The 17,572-nt window shown below is 40.4% G+C and overlaps 1 protein-coding gene across 1 annotated transcript in view; it reads right to left on the reverse strand.

Moving 5' to 3' along the window:
- The window catches only part of cd81a (CD81 molecule a), a 71,275-nt gene that overhangs the window by 37,322 nt on the left and 16,381 nt on the right, over positions 1-17,572 (reverse strand). Inside the window, exon 2 of the mRNA XM_060838812.1 lies at positions 15,736-15,850. Coding sequence (XP_060694795.1) covers positions 15,736-15,850 — 115 coding nt within the window. The remainder of the gene's footprint in view (positions 1-15,735; positions 15,851-17,572) is intronic.

A 17,572-nucleotide genomic window follows, 5' to 3' on the forward strand; every position in this document is an offset into this window, starting at 1 on the left:
GATCCCAATATATCAGCTGCAGAAGTGGGGTCAAAATTACACAAGATTTCGTTGTATGCAGATGATGTCCTAAATTTTTTTTTGACAAATCCAGCAGTTTCAGTGCCTTGCCTGATCCAATGCATTCACGTGTTTGGCGCCTTTTCAGGGTACAAGATTAATGTTGCAAAATCAGAGGCTGTGCCTATGGGTGGTCTTACAAAGGAGCTAGGTCTTGAGGGAGACCATATATCCCCATTTGGGTTTTTTGGGCATATTCATTATTCCAGTTCAAAGCCAATTTTATCCAAGAATTTGATAAAATTAAACAAGACTTTCAAAGATTGGAGGTACTTCGGTCTCGTAATTGGGTTGGATAGTGCTTAAGATGAACATTCTCCCCTGTTTGCTATACCCGATGTGGATGCTCCTCCTCATTTTCAATAAGCAAACACAAGAGGCTGAACAGTTGCTTCAGCTCCTTTATTTGGCATTGTAAGTGGACCCTCATTAAATTAGCTAAACTGCAACTGCCTCACAGGTTGGGGGAAGTGGACCTTCCAGACATAAAAAAATCAACCACTAAGCTCGCTTTTGTTCTAGGTGAGTGATTGGGTTTCTGGGGATCCTCTTTCAATATGGCTAGATATCGAAGCCTCCCAGGCAAGGTGCCCCCTTACCAGTTTGCTGTTTTTGGACAAAATGAGGACAGTTATAACCCAATAGTCATCAATACTGTTAAAAGCATGGGGGACAATTTGGCAGAGGGAGGCAACATTGGCATTGACAAAACATCTTCGTTTACACATTTAGTGGGTATGCCAGGTTTTCAGATGAATTTGATCAACTCTGCAGGGTGTGGGAGGGAGAACCGAGTGTAGAAGTTTCCTCAGAGGTATGGAGGGACATTTGGGAGAAATGCAAGGAAGATATCAATAAGACCCACACTTTACAGTTGAAGATTCTCTACAGGATTCCAGGCAGTTTGTCAAAATTTAAACTAGGGGTATCTTCAGCATGTCCCAACTACAAAGTCTGTCCGGGCATTCTTACCCATTGTTTCTGGTCTTGCGATAGGCTTCAAACATATTGGAGTGCTATGATGTGTGCGATGGAGGGGATTTTGGATGTAAAAGGTAGGGAACAACCGCTCTCTCTTTCTTTATGGGCCTGCATTCCTTGCAGATGCACATGAGAACAAAAAAAACTTTTCTATATTCGCACATTCTGTGCAAGAATGAATATCTTGCTCGGTTGGATAACCGAAAATCCCCTGGGCCTATCAGGTTGGCAGAAGATTGTTATGGAGCATATTTCCTTGGATTTTCTCATAAATATCGAACGCCACAAAACTGAATTTTTATAAGACATGGCAGCCCTTTCTGGAATACCTGGACACAGATTTATCTACTAACAAGGGCTTTTACATAACTGTTAACAATGTTTTAAGAGTCCAATATCCAGGGTGGAGGAACTGTGAACGAATGAGCATCTTGGGCTGAGTTATTTATTTAGTTAAATCGCCAGTTCAGGCTTTTTTTATTCTATACTTTTCTATATATGTTTATACATTTGTACATAAGGGTGGGTTGGGTTTTTTTAAATTTGCATTTTTTGTATTGTTCTGTACTTTTAATATTAAAAAAACTTTAATAAATATATATTTTTAAACATTGAATCATTCTCCCCTGCTCCAGCTCCTCAACTACACATTCATCTTTATCCTCCTATTCCTACACATGGACCTCCTTGTTAAATTTCTGCTTAACTTCCTACATTCTCTCCTCAATCTCATACATTTTCACTTCCTATGTCATTAGTTCCAGTGTGCACAATGACCTTCTGCTGGTCCCTCTCCATTTGGAGCACATTCTGCACCCCGAGATGTCCTCGATCTGGCACTTGGGAGGCACCACCATTCTGATATCTTGCTGTGGACCACAGAAACATCTGTCCATACTCTGCCTAAGGAGTCCCCTATTGGAATCTATTGCTTAGAATCTGATGAACACTTTACATTAAAACTAGTTTCAGTACCAGAAATCTGGCTGTCAGTGCTGTACTCCCTGGAGTCCATTTTCAAAAACATCATACCTGTTTGAGATGGCGATGGCCACAGAAGATTCCTACATGACCTGCCTCTCTTCTGGAGGTAACCCATCTACTAGATGTAGACGAGTTATATCTCCCTTCCTGCAGCTGTCATCCATCACACCCCCTTGCTCCAGTAAATTGCTCATTGCCTTGAACTGCTGCTCTAACTGATCCACATGGTCAGATAAGATTCACATATCAATACTTCCAGCAGACGATCAGTTACTACCCTCCCACATCCAACAGAAAGAGCATACCACTTTACTAAAGACCATCTTTGTACCTTAATCTACAGACCAAAAAATACAAGTCTTACTGCTTTAAAACACTATTCCACGCTAACTTAGTACCTATGTTTTATATTGTTAAAGTTTAATCAAGAGACAGATCTCAATAAAACAAAGGAAAAACAGTAAGGTTACATTTCAAAAAGCCACTTTGGCTGCTCCCCTGCAGTGGGCTCTTAAAGGAGTCCAGTCCAACTTCTTCAAAACAGAGGGGTGTTGGAAAACAAATGTATATACCTGTATACAGAATTGACTGACTCAGTGTCACATTAGATTGCGCCTTAAGTTGAATTTACAGCTTTTTGATTCATAGACATGAGCATCTCACAATAAAATCACACATCCCCTTGAATTCTGTTTCTCTTTCCTTCCAAAGATGCCGACAGAGCTGCAGGGCATTTCAACACTGCTACATTCTCAACACTTTAAATGTTCTGCAATTTAATATGAAATATGAAAGAACTGAAACCAACATGGTCATTCTAAAAGATGAGAGACTTAAACAATCCACATTTTTTTTCAATATATAATTTCAGTTACATCACTAAACTTTTGCTATAAATTCTGCATCTTATGATCTTATACTCCACAACCACCTGGTGAAAGAGCAGCGCTCCGAAAGCTAGTGCTTCCAAATAAACCAGTTGGACTATAACCTGGCATTGTGTGATTTTTAACTTTAATCAAGGTGATGTGGCTGTGATCAGACAGATACAAAAGTTGAAGAAAGAGTCACTGAAGTTCAGGATTAAGACTTACTACAAGAGGGAGGCTTGTTCATGCAGGCATTCTAGGAAGAGATGGAATACAATATGGAATGATACTGTTTCCATATTTAACACTTGCTGCACCTACCCTAGGAGGGTAAGTAGCAGCAAGTACCATGTTCAAGACATGCATCACACTCCCACAACAGATACAAATAAGCTAGCGAAATAAAAATGCACAGGAAACAATAGGTAAACACATCTGACCTAACTTCCAGATCCTGATTTTATGTAAAATTATTAAATACAAAAAAAAAGCAGCAGCAACAGCAAAATGCTTTCAGCAGTGACAGCATTTTGCCACAGGATGGAAACTATCACATTTTGTCTACATTAGATTCAATACATATTAGACACAATCCAAAGCCACAGCACCACCAGCTAACAAGAGCCAGCTGGAGATGCTGCACAGCTTCAGCAAAAGTAGGATGAGTCACAGGAAAGGCTGTCAGCAGTTGCACGAGACTAAACTGGTGGTGAACATAGCTTGACATGCAAAAATGAATCGAACAAGATTGTATAAATAAAAGCACCACCCAGAATGACAGACACTGTGCTAGTGATTCCTGCATAATGCACTGTCCTGCTGATCAGCATTTGCTGATCTCTGCGCCCTCAAGAAAATTAGCCCGGTTCCCTTTTAGGCCTGCCAGGGAAAGAAGTCGAAGACAGGGAAGGGAGTCGACCAGGCTTGGCTCTGGCGCACCTGCAGTCAAATATCCTAGCATGCAGTATTGTTAGGGTTCACAAAATATGATCAATTGAGAGAGGTGGGCATGAATTGATAGACACGTGAAATCAAGCCAAGGAAAGCCTTTGATCTACAAGCATTAACCTTTGGAGGAGCGAACAACAGTAGTGCAACTAAAAGGCCTTTTGCAGAGACCCAGGATGACTCTACAACACTAAACAATATTAAGTGCCTCTCAAAATTGAAACTGTGTACCAGTATGCTGTGCCACATGGTACAACACTGCATTGGCTAAAAGGCTTCTACAGAATGCAGAATATCCAGATCTGCTCTAGAGACAAACAGCTTCAGACAAATCAAATCTAGAACAAAGCTAGGTTGCTGTCTTTTACTGCAAAAATATTACTCAAGTAACTTATGAACGAGCTCTTCTCTGTCCTTAGCCTCCTCCAGCAGTACAAACCACTTCTAGAACTTCTATTGGCTTGGACATTCATGTTAGTTACTCAGCTTAGCAGCTGTAACTGCTGTTTTTCACCTCAAAGTACCGGAATTTCCTCCCAAGATCATTCCCTCACACAAGCCCCTCCTTAAAACTCTACTTCAAATCATGGTCATGCCATCTTCTGTCTCAATTTTAGTTGTTATGCCTGTTGACATGGTTTGGGTATTTTTTCTACGCTGAAGGCATTTGTTGCTTTTAAGGTGAACCCTGCTGAAATTGAAAGTCAGTGGATCTCAGGTAAGCTCTTTTGCAATCTGCCTGCACCCAATGAATGTTACAGAGCTGAAATCTAAACATGGTATGCCAGAGATAGAACACTGCTTAAGAATTCTAAACCTTCCTCGATTGGTGGTAATTAATTGAAAATCTAATAAGAGTCTGCATACCATGAGCCACAGGATCAAGTGGAACAAGTAAACAAGACTTCCAGTGGCCAGTTTCTGTTTCAAAACAGAACTCTGTCTCAACCTCGCCCCACCTGAAGCAGAGTAACCCACAGGTTAAACCACTGCCAGTTGCCTCTCTCCAATGAAGGATGGCCCTACAGTCTGGCAAGACTGTCAGAAGTCACACAACACCAGGTTATATTCCAACAGGTTTACCTGAAATCAAGCTTTCAGAGCACTGCTCCTTCGTTAGGTGAACTTCACGCAATGCAATTCAGACAACAATACATGACTGCAAAAAAAAAAATTCTCACCTATTTCATACTTTCCCTGTATTTTGATATACCATTTTTATTGGAAGTGCCCAAAACTACAATCACAGACATGAATGCAAGGAAAATAATCAAAAACACATTGAAAATAGCAGTTTTCACCTTCTGAATCTCTCCTCTCATCTGAGGCAGTGACCTTCAGGTTAAACCACTGCCAGTCGCCCCTCTCCAAGGAGAGCACAGCCCTAAGGTCTGACAAGACTATGGTGATTTTACCTTTTATAGTAGGGAGGTCAAGAAAGGAGTTTAGAGAAAAGGCAAGGTGGATGAAATCTCAAAATCACTGGGTAGAAGGATGAATGAAAAGGCAGATAAAAATAGGGTGACTAACTATTCTGTATTTTACAGGATTGCCCCATATTTATAACTTCACCTCATGTTTCACATGAAAACTTCCCAGCACTCCTTTCGTTTTGTATCCTTTAACTTTATCAGACCAATTGTCCAGGAATTTTTTGTTAAACTCACCTACAATTCTCAAACTCACCACGTGCAAGACCACAACAGCACTATGCTCAAACAATGCCAGGAGATACTAGGGTTGCATCAAATTGTCCTCCTGCGCACATGTTGTCAGCATGCACAACAGAGGGGTGAAAGAGGAGAGGGTTAACAGTTGCTGCTAGCTGTGTTTCATTTGCCCCAGATGCCACAACACAGAGAACAGAACTGCGCAACTGATCAGATGCAAGGTCACCACCCCTCCACAACAGATTTAGACCAGACCTACCATCAAACTGATCCTTTTTGTATTTTACAGATTTTTAAAAAATCAGAATACCCACAAGACTTGAGCTGGGATGAATGCCAAGAGGTATTGGTTAAAAAAAAGGGACAGCCCAAGTGTTTGAAAGGATAAGGAGTCAGGAGGTTGGAAGAGGCAATATCATTACAAGCTGAGTGGAACACTTGATTTGTTGGCATTTATGTTGGATGGAAACTTTGGAAACAGTCAAACAATAGTCTCACAGTTAAATTAAAATGTTCAAGGATTCAGAGCTACAAGCAGAAAGGGAGTAGATAGTATTGATTATCGATAACCCATCAGGTTCAAAGCACAGCCCAGACCAATCAGGACACAAAAGCTACGTGCCTTCTGGTTCAGCTTGAATGAGGACGATAGAGTTGGAGGTGGGGCGCCAAATGTAAGAATTGACAGATTTGGAAGTGACTACTTCCCCTCTCATCTCCTTGCTTCTCTCCACCCAATCTCCCACCCCCGCCCCACCACCTCCTGAATATTTGTGTTAGAACGTTTGGCTTGCTGTCAGATGGACATTATATCAAGATTTCACTCAACTCGTGAAAGCAAAACTGTTTCAACCTCTCTCACAATAAATTAAGAACCTTCATTAGTGTCCTTTTACTGAGATTTAACAGCTACCCTCTCCAGTCAGACTTCTCTGCAACTAAATCCCTGCCTCTCCCCATTCCAGAAACTGGCTGCCACAACGACAGAAGGAAAAGACTTGTAAACATTCCATCAATACGTCTCATAGGCTCCTCTGCAACTTCTCTCGGCTCCAACTCAATGAAAAACACTGACAGCTCAACAGGAAGTTGCTTCAAGTGGAAAGTATGTAGGAGTGCTCACTGAATGGGAACAAAAGTGCTGCCAAGTTCTTCTGGCAAACACAGAAAAAAGGAGAATCCAACAGACCAAATCATTTTCTTACAGCACACCTTTAAAAGCTGAAATAGAGAAACCCAGGCTCCAATAGCCATAGTTGTATATGTATATTAGGAGTTTCAGAAAATCAGATGCACAGCACAGAAACAGACCCTTTGGTCTGACTCGCCCTTGACTAGATATTCGAAATTAAACTGTCCCATTTGCCGGCATTTAGCGCATATCCCTCCAAAGCCTTCCTTTCACATATCCATCCAGATGCCTTTTAAATATTGTAATTGTGCCAGCCCCCACCACTTCCTCTGGCAGCTCACTTCATACAAGCACCACTCCGTGTGAAAACGTTGTTCCTTTAAGTCCCTTCTAAATCTTCCCACTCCCACCCTAATTCTGGACTCCCCTACCCTGGGGAAAAGACCCTGATTATTCACCCTATCCATGTCCCTCATGATTTTATAAACTATAAAAGATCATCCTCCAATCTTCCAGGGAAAACAGCCCAGTCTATCATCCTCTCGCTATAGGTCAAACCCTCCAACCCTGGCAACATCCTTGTGAATCTCTTCTGAACCCTTTCAAGTTTCACAACATCCTTCCTACAGCAGGGAGAATTGAAAGCAACATTCCAGTTTGACACCATCGAGGACAAAGCAAGATAGTTTGACTGGCACCACATCCACAAACATTCACTCCCTGCGCCACTGGCACCCAGTAGCTGCAAAGTGTACCATCTATACGATGCACTGAAGAAATTCAAAGATCCTTAAACAGCTCCTTCCAAACCCACGACCTCTTCCATCTTGATGGAAGAAGGGAAGCAGATACTTGCAAAAACCGTCTTCAAGTTCGCCTCCAAGCCACACACCTATCTGACTTGGAAATATACTGCTGTACCCTCAGTCATTGGGTCAAATTCCTGGAATTTCCTCCCCACCGGCATTGTGGGTCAACCCACAGCAAGTGGACTACAGCGATTCAAGGCAGCTCACCAACACCTTCAAGGGCAAATAGAGATGGGCTATCAATGCTGTCAGCCAGTGACACCCAAGTCGTACAAAATGATTAAAAGAATTCTAAAAGTGGCCTAACCAACGTCCTGTACAGCCGCAAAATGACCTCCCAACTCCTACACTCAATGCACTAGCCAATAAAGGCAAGAAATGGCCTTCTTCAGTACCCAGTCTATTTGCAACTCTGCTTTCAAGGAACTGCAAAATGTTTCTATTCAGTCATGGTCTGGAAAGATAAATGAGAACATTCAGTATATACCCAACAGTTAGCAAGGTGCAGATGGTGGTGGTGGTGGGGGGGGGGGGGGGGGGCGGGGGGAAGAGAGGGGGAGGCCATAATGTCCCAACGTGGAACTATTGATGAGGCCAGTTACATTCTAATAAGTGGTTGCGTTGAGTTTTTGAGTTGCTTTTTTCCTGAGTTTCTTACATGCAACTGCAACATGCCAACTTCTGTGAACAAGCAATGTTTATTATGCATGGTACAGTACAAGCTTTGGAGAAATCCTAAACACTCCTCGCCATGCTTGTGAGACATGTCCAGGGAAGCTCTCTGAACAAAGAAAACAGTTCTTCCTTCATACAAAATCTTTGCATCAGTTAGTAATGCGCACAAGACAACCCCTATTCTCACTTTCACAGTCACATGCCACTCAAGATACAATGCAGTGACCACTTCACCTCCAGAAACAATGTAATGCAAATTAACCCTTAATGGTCAAACCTGTTGGAAATCGTTTTTTGTAACTATAGGAGAATAGTCAAATTCCAACTGTAATGTTATTATTGATTTCTGAATGAAAGTGTAAATCATCCCTGAACAGCAAGGAAACGGTCACTTAAACCTCCCTCATTCCACCTATAAGGAAAAGACACCACCCTAGCCCTGGGGCATTCAATTTCATGCAGGTCAAAGCAAATTAACTCTTTAATATCACAGTTGGTTAGTCTAATGAAAATGGCATGTTATTTTTAAGCCATCATTGAAATCATGTATAACATTAGTATGAAACTTTAAATTATGACATTCCCAGACAGGGTGAGCAGAAATGTTTTGACTTGTTTTAAATGTTCCTGAAATTCAAGGCACCCAGTCTCTAAGGCACAATACAAAAAAAAGCCTTGCAGATTCCCTTCTGCACCAAATAACAATTGAAAACCAGAAGACTACAAACTGTCTTTCCTGTGCAATTCCTGTCAGCAGTCTGCATTACCTTCCTCTCAATTCCCATAAACATCACATCCTGCTCAGGAAGAGACCTCTTGAATATCATTTAGCCATTTAAAGCATTCAGGAAGTCAGAGGTAAAGGCATTGCTTTCATCGGGATATCAGTGCAGGCAGATGTTTAACTGTATTAAGGGCTGTATCAACAGGCCAAGCCTTTCTCTACAACTGCACCCTTTCAAAATAAAGAGAGGGGGCAACAGGGGTAGTGTGACCATCTAGTACACATGGTCACTGGGGAAGAACAGCAAGGGACTACAGCAGATTTGCAGTTATAGAAACTGAAACCTTAAAGACAGACCCAGTAAAAACATGGATAGTAAAAGCATCAGTGGCACAGGATTCTGGAAACTTAGCCAAATCTTAAAATATGAGAATGTTTACTGGAACTCTGGAAAATTCTTCATCAATTGAAAAAGACTTTTTCTTGCTTCTTTAAAAAGAGTGCGCTCACATTTGCCAGACAGCTCCCTCATTGTTCGAGACTGTTTATAGCAACGGTTAAACGAAGGGAGTATTTAAAGAAACTGCTTAACAGTTACCTCACCCACCTAGTGTGGGCATTTCAGAATTCTTCAACCATTTCACATTAGCACCATGAAATCTCAATTCTGTTCTTCAGTAACTGAACTCCATTTTTAGTTCCCAACTGCAGAGATATTTGCTTTACATGCTGCACTAGGTTGTTTCATTTGTTTAAAATCAGAAGGCTATAGTGCATAAACATGCAATATCTGTCACTTCACTGTCAATGACACATTTGTGATTCTTCTACTCTGCTCCCCACCTTCACTGAACAGTGTCCAGTTAGTTCTGAAACAGAATGAAAAGCTGAATTGAAAGATTTCCCCACCCCTCCCTTTTTTCTTTCATGGGATAGGGCTGTCAGTGGCAAGACCAGCATTTACCATCTTTCTCTAAATGGCCTTGGACTGAGTGGCTTGGTAAGCAGTTTTCAGAGGGCAGTTAACAGTTAGCTACACTGCTTGTTTTCTTGACTCAAATGTAGGCCAAGTCAGCAAGAATGGCAGATTTCCTTCCTAAAGGCAGGCATTAGTGAGCCAGATGGGTCAGTTTCATAGTAACTGATTACTCAAGTGAGCTTTGTAATTCCAAATTTAATCATCTTGAAAGTTCACACATGGAGGAGTAGGTTTCAAAACACAGTCTCCCTAAACTATTAACCTGGGCCTGTAGTAGGGTTCTGGCCCGAAACGTCGCATTTCCTGTTCCTTGGATGCTGCCTAGCCTGCTGTGCTTTGACCAGCAACACATTTTCAGCCCTGTAGTTTACCAGTCCAGAGTTATTTCCACTACAACACCTCCCCCATTGAGATGCTAACGCCAGCTGTGGCCTTGCTACTTATTTCATCCATTTCCCACATACTTAAAGAAAGCAGCATACTCTACGATCAGTGCTCTGGAAGAAATAAAACAGAAAATCAAAGAAGCCAAAAAGGGAGATGATGGGCATTTTGATAACTAACATTGTCAGCCAAACCACAGAGAAGGTGAATGAGAAATTGTAATCAAAGCCCTATCAATGCCAATAATATCCACACTAATGCAATTTAAGACAGTGCAAGAATTAGAATAAAATTGAAACAGTACTTCTGGAGCTTTGTCATTTCTCATTTGCTACGTTACTATCTGGTAACATCTGCACAAAGCTTCACCACACACACACACACACACACACACACACACACACACACACGTGTGTGCAGTGGGCTATTAGCCTTTTCCTATATGCAAGGTCATATATGCAGGTATTTAGTGACTCCAAATCACTGGAGCCAAGCAATCACCTTGTCAAGCTGTTAAATTCACTGCTGTGTGTAGAAGGGTCACCCCTTGATAATGTACATGGTTTCTAGCTCTCTACAAGTGTACAAAGTGTACAAGAAGATTGCACTGAGGTTGGCTGTGCAGGATCCTTGGATTGTTCTAAATCAGTTTAAGGAGAGCTAGTCTTGTTGTTTCAAAGCCTGTCTTTTGACAGACCAGGCTTGGCACAAGAGATTAGTTAATGTCTGCCTGCTTTTTCCATTCCTTGATGAAAAGCTGCATTTGCAGATCTTGTACAGGAAGGTGCTCCACACAGGCAAGATGGAAGTAGGTGGACTGTAGGTAGGTTGCACAGATCAACCATTTTGTGGGGTTTTTTGGCCAGCTGGAGAAGGTTTATAGGGACAGGAACCAGGGAAAGAGCTTAAGCAAAGCACTCCAGTTATGATGCACATTGTTACATTCACTTAAATTAGTGCCAACCTGCTCATATGATGACCTCAGACAAGTGTATCATCCCATCATCTTCCTCCATGCTCCAAACTAGACAATGCATGTTTGTTGTAAAGATAATGCTTAAGAGATCCCATTAGGAAGGCTAATTCTCTCTTCTTGTGCCATTGTCAATAGCACTAGTCCTTGGTGAGGCACTTTACTCTGCACAATGAAGTAATCATTCCTGCTCAGTTTACATTTTTAAACATTATTTCAGTCTCCTGACCACTCAGTGTTTCTCCAATCAGGGTCTAAAAATGACTATTACAATAGACATTTGACAAGCTTAATGTGAGATTATTGGCCTAATTTAAATTGCAAGGAATTGGTGAAAACCACGTGATATGGGTTAGTCTCTACTTTCTACTATCCCACCCTCAGTTAAGCAGCCCACTAAGTAGTCCATGTCTACAGAGATACACTTGAAAAATAGTCATTTGGGCATATACTAAAGGACTGGACATATTCACAAAACTAAATCTAGTGAGTTGGGGGCGGGGAGAAGCTAAACGTGAGAAGTGAACAAAGACTCCTGAACAGTGTATTTTTGTTTTTGAAAGGTAATCAAAAAATGAATTATAAAAAAAACTTACCATAATTTGACTGAACCACCCAGACTGCACCTTAAATTGATACTGACCAGTTCAAGTTTCATGAGAAATAAAGCCAGATTTACAGCTCAGAGGACATCTCAATTTATACTGAGGATACTAATCTAAATTAAATAAAGTTCCTGTTAAATAAATTGGGACAAACCGAACAATCACTTCCTTTAGAAACCACACTAAAAATTGAACAATAACACAAGCATGACATAACATCAGGAAACCTAGCCCAGTCAGTGAGCTATGTTTCCCTTCAAAACTACAGTATTTCAATTCCCTATCCGGCCACGTCAACATCTGACATCAACATTCATAGACTCAACTGGTTGAAAACGTAGGGAAAGCAGCAAAACAATTCAAATACCAGATCCCTGATTTATAAACATCCGACTTACAAATGTGATCTGATACAGGACCAATTTTAAGGACCCAACATACAAAAATTTCCCATAATCACACACAGCCTTACTGTCTTGCATTGTGTTCCAACTTGCATCCAAATTAGCCTGCATAGACCTCAACTGAACCTGTTCATAATCCAGAGATTGCCTGTACTAATATGTAGGAAATTGCACAGCCAGTCGGTTGAACACAGCTAAACACAATTCTTCATTCTTTCTGCTGATGACTATTCATTTCCTTCCCTTTATGAAATGACACAGTGTCACAGGTCTTTTGGTACTTTACCCAAAAAGACATTTTGTGTGTTTATTCCTAGTCATTAAATGTCAGGAATACAGCTGCCAATGACAATGTAGTTAAGCCCAATCCCCTTTTTAAATCGATGGTGCCACACCATCTTGGTCAGGTTTTTGTTTACGGGGGGGGGGGGGGGGGGGGGAAGGAGAAGAGTTTGGGTGGAATGCTCTTTGGAGAATTGGTGTGGACTTGTTGGGCTAAAATGGCAAGTTTCCACATTGCAGAGATTCTATTCTATGGCCCTCTACAACAAAAAAAAGCACAAAGCCATTTGGAGCTCAACTTGGAGGTCAATGAGTAACAAATTTTTACCACATCACTAGCCTCAAGTACTGATTCCAATTTCAGAGCCCTAACTCAATCATAGATACAAATCCACAAGCTTTCTCCAAGTTTGGTTTGGACACGGGCAGGAAATGCCTTTAGAGGACCACCGAAACAGTCAGCAGCAGATTCTGCAGCTCTTTTGTAAAATGGACACATGCACAGCACAGAAATGCTACTGGCACAGAGTAAGAAATCCAGCTGTAAAACAGAATGGCTTTTGAATTGCTGTATTAAGGAAATGGGAAATTATTTAAATGCAACGACTGATTTAATTCTGGCGAAACATTGTCCAGACAGGAAGTGGAGGAGTGACAATCACTTCCTATAAGAGGATATTTCTCAAATCAAAGGGTCACAAGCTGGATGCCTAGCCAACAGTAGGCCTCCAGAACACATAGGTCAACTTCAGCAGACCACAATAAGCCGGAAACATACTGTCAATCTCATATTGGAATCCAACGAGTTAGCAACTCACTAGCTAAAACTACCAGCAGACGCCACTCACTTTTGGTTCTGATCTCTCCAAATGCTCATGAATTTTGTGTTTTGTTTGAAATACAGATTCTTACATTATACTCATTTCACCTTCAGTTGTCTGACATTCCTCCAAAGTGAAATATGCATTTCACTAATTAGAACTTGATCTTAACTAACTTCACCTGAAGGCAAGCACAGCAGGTTCTCACCTGAAGTGTGGCTGCGTTCCTGAAAAGCTCAGTTTTAAGTGAAATGATAAGTGAAGCATTTTTGGGTGCGAGACACAGATGGGGACCAGGGCGAGGGAAGAGACAAACAGGAATGTACAGATTGTCCCACACTCAATGGAAACGTCATTTACCACATTCTGTATTGTGATTAGCGTTCATTTTCCTGTTAATACCTTCTGTTTTACAAATTTGCAAACAATTACAAGATCACATCCAATTCCATTTACTTCCAGCTTTGTCAATTAGATGTGGAACCTTATCAAATGTTTTCTGTTAGTACAGTTGCTCTCAAGCTATGACCAACAGAAGCCTGGAAGTTGATGCAGACCCTTGGAAAGTCTACCAAGTAATGTAAATAATGCAGGTTGAAAAAAATGGAAGGAGAGAACAGCCAGAGATACATGCCATCCAAAAATGGTAGGTGTCTCACTCAAAGGCATATTACAACACTTGACATGCAGCACTTCTGTATTATATAGAATTTAAATGGGATACCAATGATTACTGATTATTTGGAAGAGGGCCCGTCAATCAAAATGTTCAGAAAATTGCTGTTATATCCATGCAGACAATAATAATTAACACCTTATTAATGTCATACTCTAAACATAAAAATGGATGAGACAAATGTGAGGTAGCCATCATAAATACATACTGAGAGGATTTGTACGAGTGCTAACCATTTTGATTACAGGCGACTAAGGACAAGCAATATAATCTGGCCAGCCAGTGAAACCCATGCCCCATGAGTGAATTTAAAAATGAAACCTCATCATACTGTACTTACTAAGCACGTTCTGGTTTCATGAGCTTCAGCACCAGATTTCATAACTAGACTCCTGAGCAATAATGGAGAATAAAAGGAACCATAATCAACACATCCACCATAAACACACAATGTAATCACAAAGTTCCAGGCAGCTTCAAACAATCTTTTCCAAAGAATTTTTAGAACAGTGCCCTCTGGTTCTCATTCCTTTACGAGCAGAAACAGTTTTGCCTCATCTACTTGTCTCCAGACACATAATTTTGTAAATCTCTATCAAATCTCAATTCAACTTTTCCTTCCAAGGAAAACAATCCCAACTTCTTCAATCCAATCTCATCACTGGAACAATTCTTGTGCACAACTTGTGCACTTTTGTCAATACATCCACACTCTTATTAAAGTGTGGCACCCAGAACTGTTCACAATACTCCAACTGAGCTCTGACTGGTGTCTCGTAAGCTTAGCTTGACTTCCCTGCACTTGTACTCCGGTCCTTATTCCTGGTTGCTATGCCTTAATGTGTAATGTGCCACCTCTGAGCACGCTATCCACATACTTCCGTGAATCAGAACTAAATGACTCTAGCTACTGCTCCAACTCAAACCCAGAGCTCAGGTTTGTACAACCAGTGGCACTTCCTGCACATGAGCTTATCTAGGTCACGGGAAATGTCTACAACTCACCAAATGAAACAAGATGCACACTTACCCTGGCTTTGTTGTCCTGCCACACTTTAACCATACACTTAAATTACTTTATAGTTAACAGTACATGTGTATCGTTAAAATAAACTCCAGATTAGTAGCAAGTAGAAATTCCTTGCCCTACTGTCAAATCAGCTCCTTGTCCCCTGTATAAATGTTCTTATCCTGTACTCCAACATTTATACATTTTAAAATTACAAAAGTTGACGTTTTGTTGAGGTCACTTTGATGCTACACAATACCAAATATTAGAGCCGTAGCCCGAGCTTCCTCTTGTGCTGCCAAACAAGATCCAGTTACGAGATTAGTTTGGCAAGTTCTTTGTTTTTAATATCACTAAAAGATTTTCTGAACAGTTCTTACCACTGACGGAAGGTGATTTGCAGCAAGGCCTTCCAGAAAGGCCATTAGTTGATCCTTTACTTTGAGGAGGAATACCGATTCGATTATTCCCAATACGGAGGGATTGTCTCAAGAGGTAAACAGATAATGAAACTTACCTCGACCCACAAGACATGTTAGTTACGAATACCCAGTGAAGAAGCCATGAAATATTTGGAATTTTAAACAGTTCATAAATATGCTGACATATTCTACCCAGATTTAGAATATCAGTGGTCTCTTCACTTAACAAAGCCTTGATTGGGCTGCATTTATTGTCACCTCCAACCCTGTTGGTGACGACCAATGGTTGCCGTCTTTGGCCAAAATGAACTCAAAGCTTCATTCTTACCTATAAAAAAGGTGCTGGGGGCAGTTTGATCTGCAAAGTGTGTTTCTAATACACTGGTTGTCTTAGGATCATGTCTGAGCCAGAGAGCCACACCCAGAACTACTCCTCCTGCAAGCTGGAGAAAGAAAACATAACATTAAACATTGACTTTTCTTTTTAAATAATTCTCTTCATTTATCATAACCTTTCACCTGTAGCATTCTGAATCCAATCTAAGACATTTTTTTAAAAAAAAGTTCTTTCACCCAACACACTTAATATCTATTCTATTGACACCAGCACAGTTAGTGCTGCTAAGATTCCCATTCCTACCTTAACAGTAAATGGCATATGATTTTTATTCATGCAAACTAATTTTTGCCTTGAACCTTTAAAATGTGTCACTCACTGTCATTAATCTCTGACAATCCGCAAGCTTTATGAACCAAAGTTTGGTTGACACTAGACTATTAATGCAAGTAGCATCACAACTCCTCAAAGCTGGAACAATTTTCATGGGATCCTGTACAAGCGGCTGGTTGATATGAATTCCCACTACAGAACCAGCTGGTTTGAAGACAACAATCTTCAATGTGCAAAAATATTGACTGCCCATCTAACAGTTTATCCAATTGTTACTTTTAAAATCAAGGACACCACATTATAAATAACAACATGTTCACATCTAGGTGCACCAACTACAGAACCCTCCACTGTTGCATTAAAATCTATGATCCATAATGCTTAAAACTTAGATCAGTATGTCTACTTAATCACTGTCATGGCAGAGATCAACAATTTTCCCATCTTCCCTGCAATTAAGGATCATGTCCATCTTCATCAATTATGGTATAACCTTGTAAAGAGCAACTTAAAGACCATTTCAATCTCAATGGGAGTATAGAGAAAACTTCTTACCTAAGCAAACTTCAGGGAAAGATTTGACCCAATGGGAGATCAGTCTTAACTTTAACTAGCCTTTTCCATTAAAATCTTCTCTCTACTTCAGGCATAACGTACTGTAGTCATTGCTTTTTTTGAACCTCCCTTTCAATTCTTGTCAGCATCAAATGATGCATGACCCCTGTGTTTGTGGCCTGTGTGAAATCAATATAAAGTGCATTTCACCCCATTGTTTTCAAGAACTGTAGAACACCACACAGATTGTGTCTTCCAATCTAGATGCTTTTAAAACTTAAACTTGATACCTAACAATGACTACTTTTCAATTTACCTCAAATCTCTAAAGTCTCACTGTCACTCTGTAAAATAAATCATGCATGTTCACCTGCATTGAGAAGACATCTATAAGGACTAAAATTCACTAACTAGACCTTAAGATCTGAGAACCACCATAGATGTGGACCAATGTTAACAACTTATTTGCAAATCTGCAGAACAGGGTCACCATAGAATAACAAATATTTGCATTAGTATCAGGTCAGTTACAAAGTCTACCAGACAATACATTTAATCTGGGTGCAGAGCCAATTTATTAATGGTATATTTCAAAATGACATTTTTTAAAACTTAAATTGCACTATGAACTCAACTGAAATTACTTCAAGTTTAATTTACAAACACCTTAAGTCTGAATCTTGGTCTGAACTAAAAACGTAGGTTTAAAAAAAAACGGAATTGAAAGCACTGTCTCTAAACTACATGAAAGGCCCTGCCCACTAGACAGAATGCAAAATACCCAAAACTGAAAGAAAAATCAAATTGTAAGCGTCAGCTTCAGCAAGGCAACCCTTTTGCATTAATGCTAGAGTTAGTCAGTAACCATTCAACAGCATAAAAGATAACATTAGAGAGAAGGAATAAAATTTGTAACATAGTTGGAATTACATGCTGCAAA

Source organism: Hemiscyllium ocellatum, chromosome 18, assembly GCF_020745735.1.
Source record: "Hemiscyllium ocellatum isolate sHemOce1 chromosome 18, sHemOce1.pat.X.cur, whole genome shotgun sequence".
NCBI lineage: Eukaryota > Metazoa > Chordata > Chondrichthyes > Orectolobiformes > Hemiscylliidae > Hemiscyllium > Hemiscyllium ocellatum.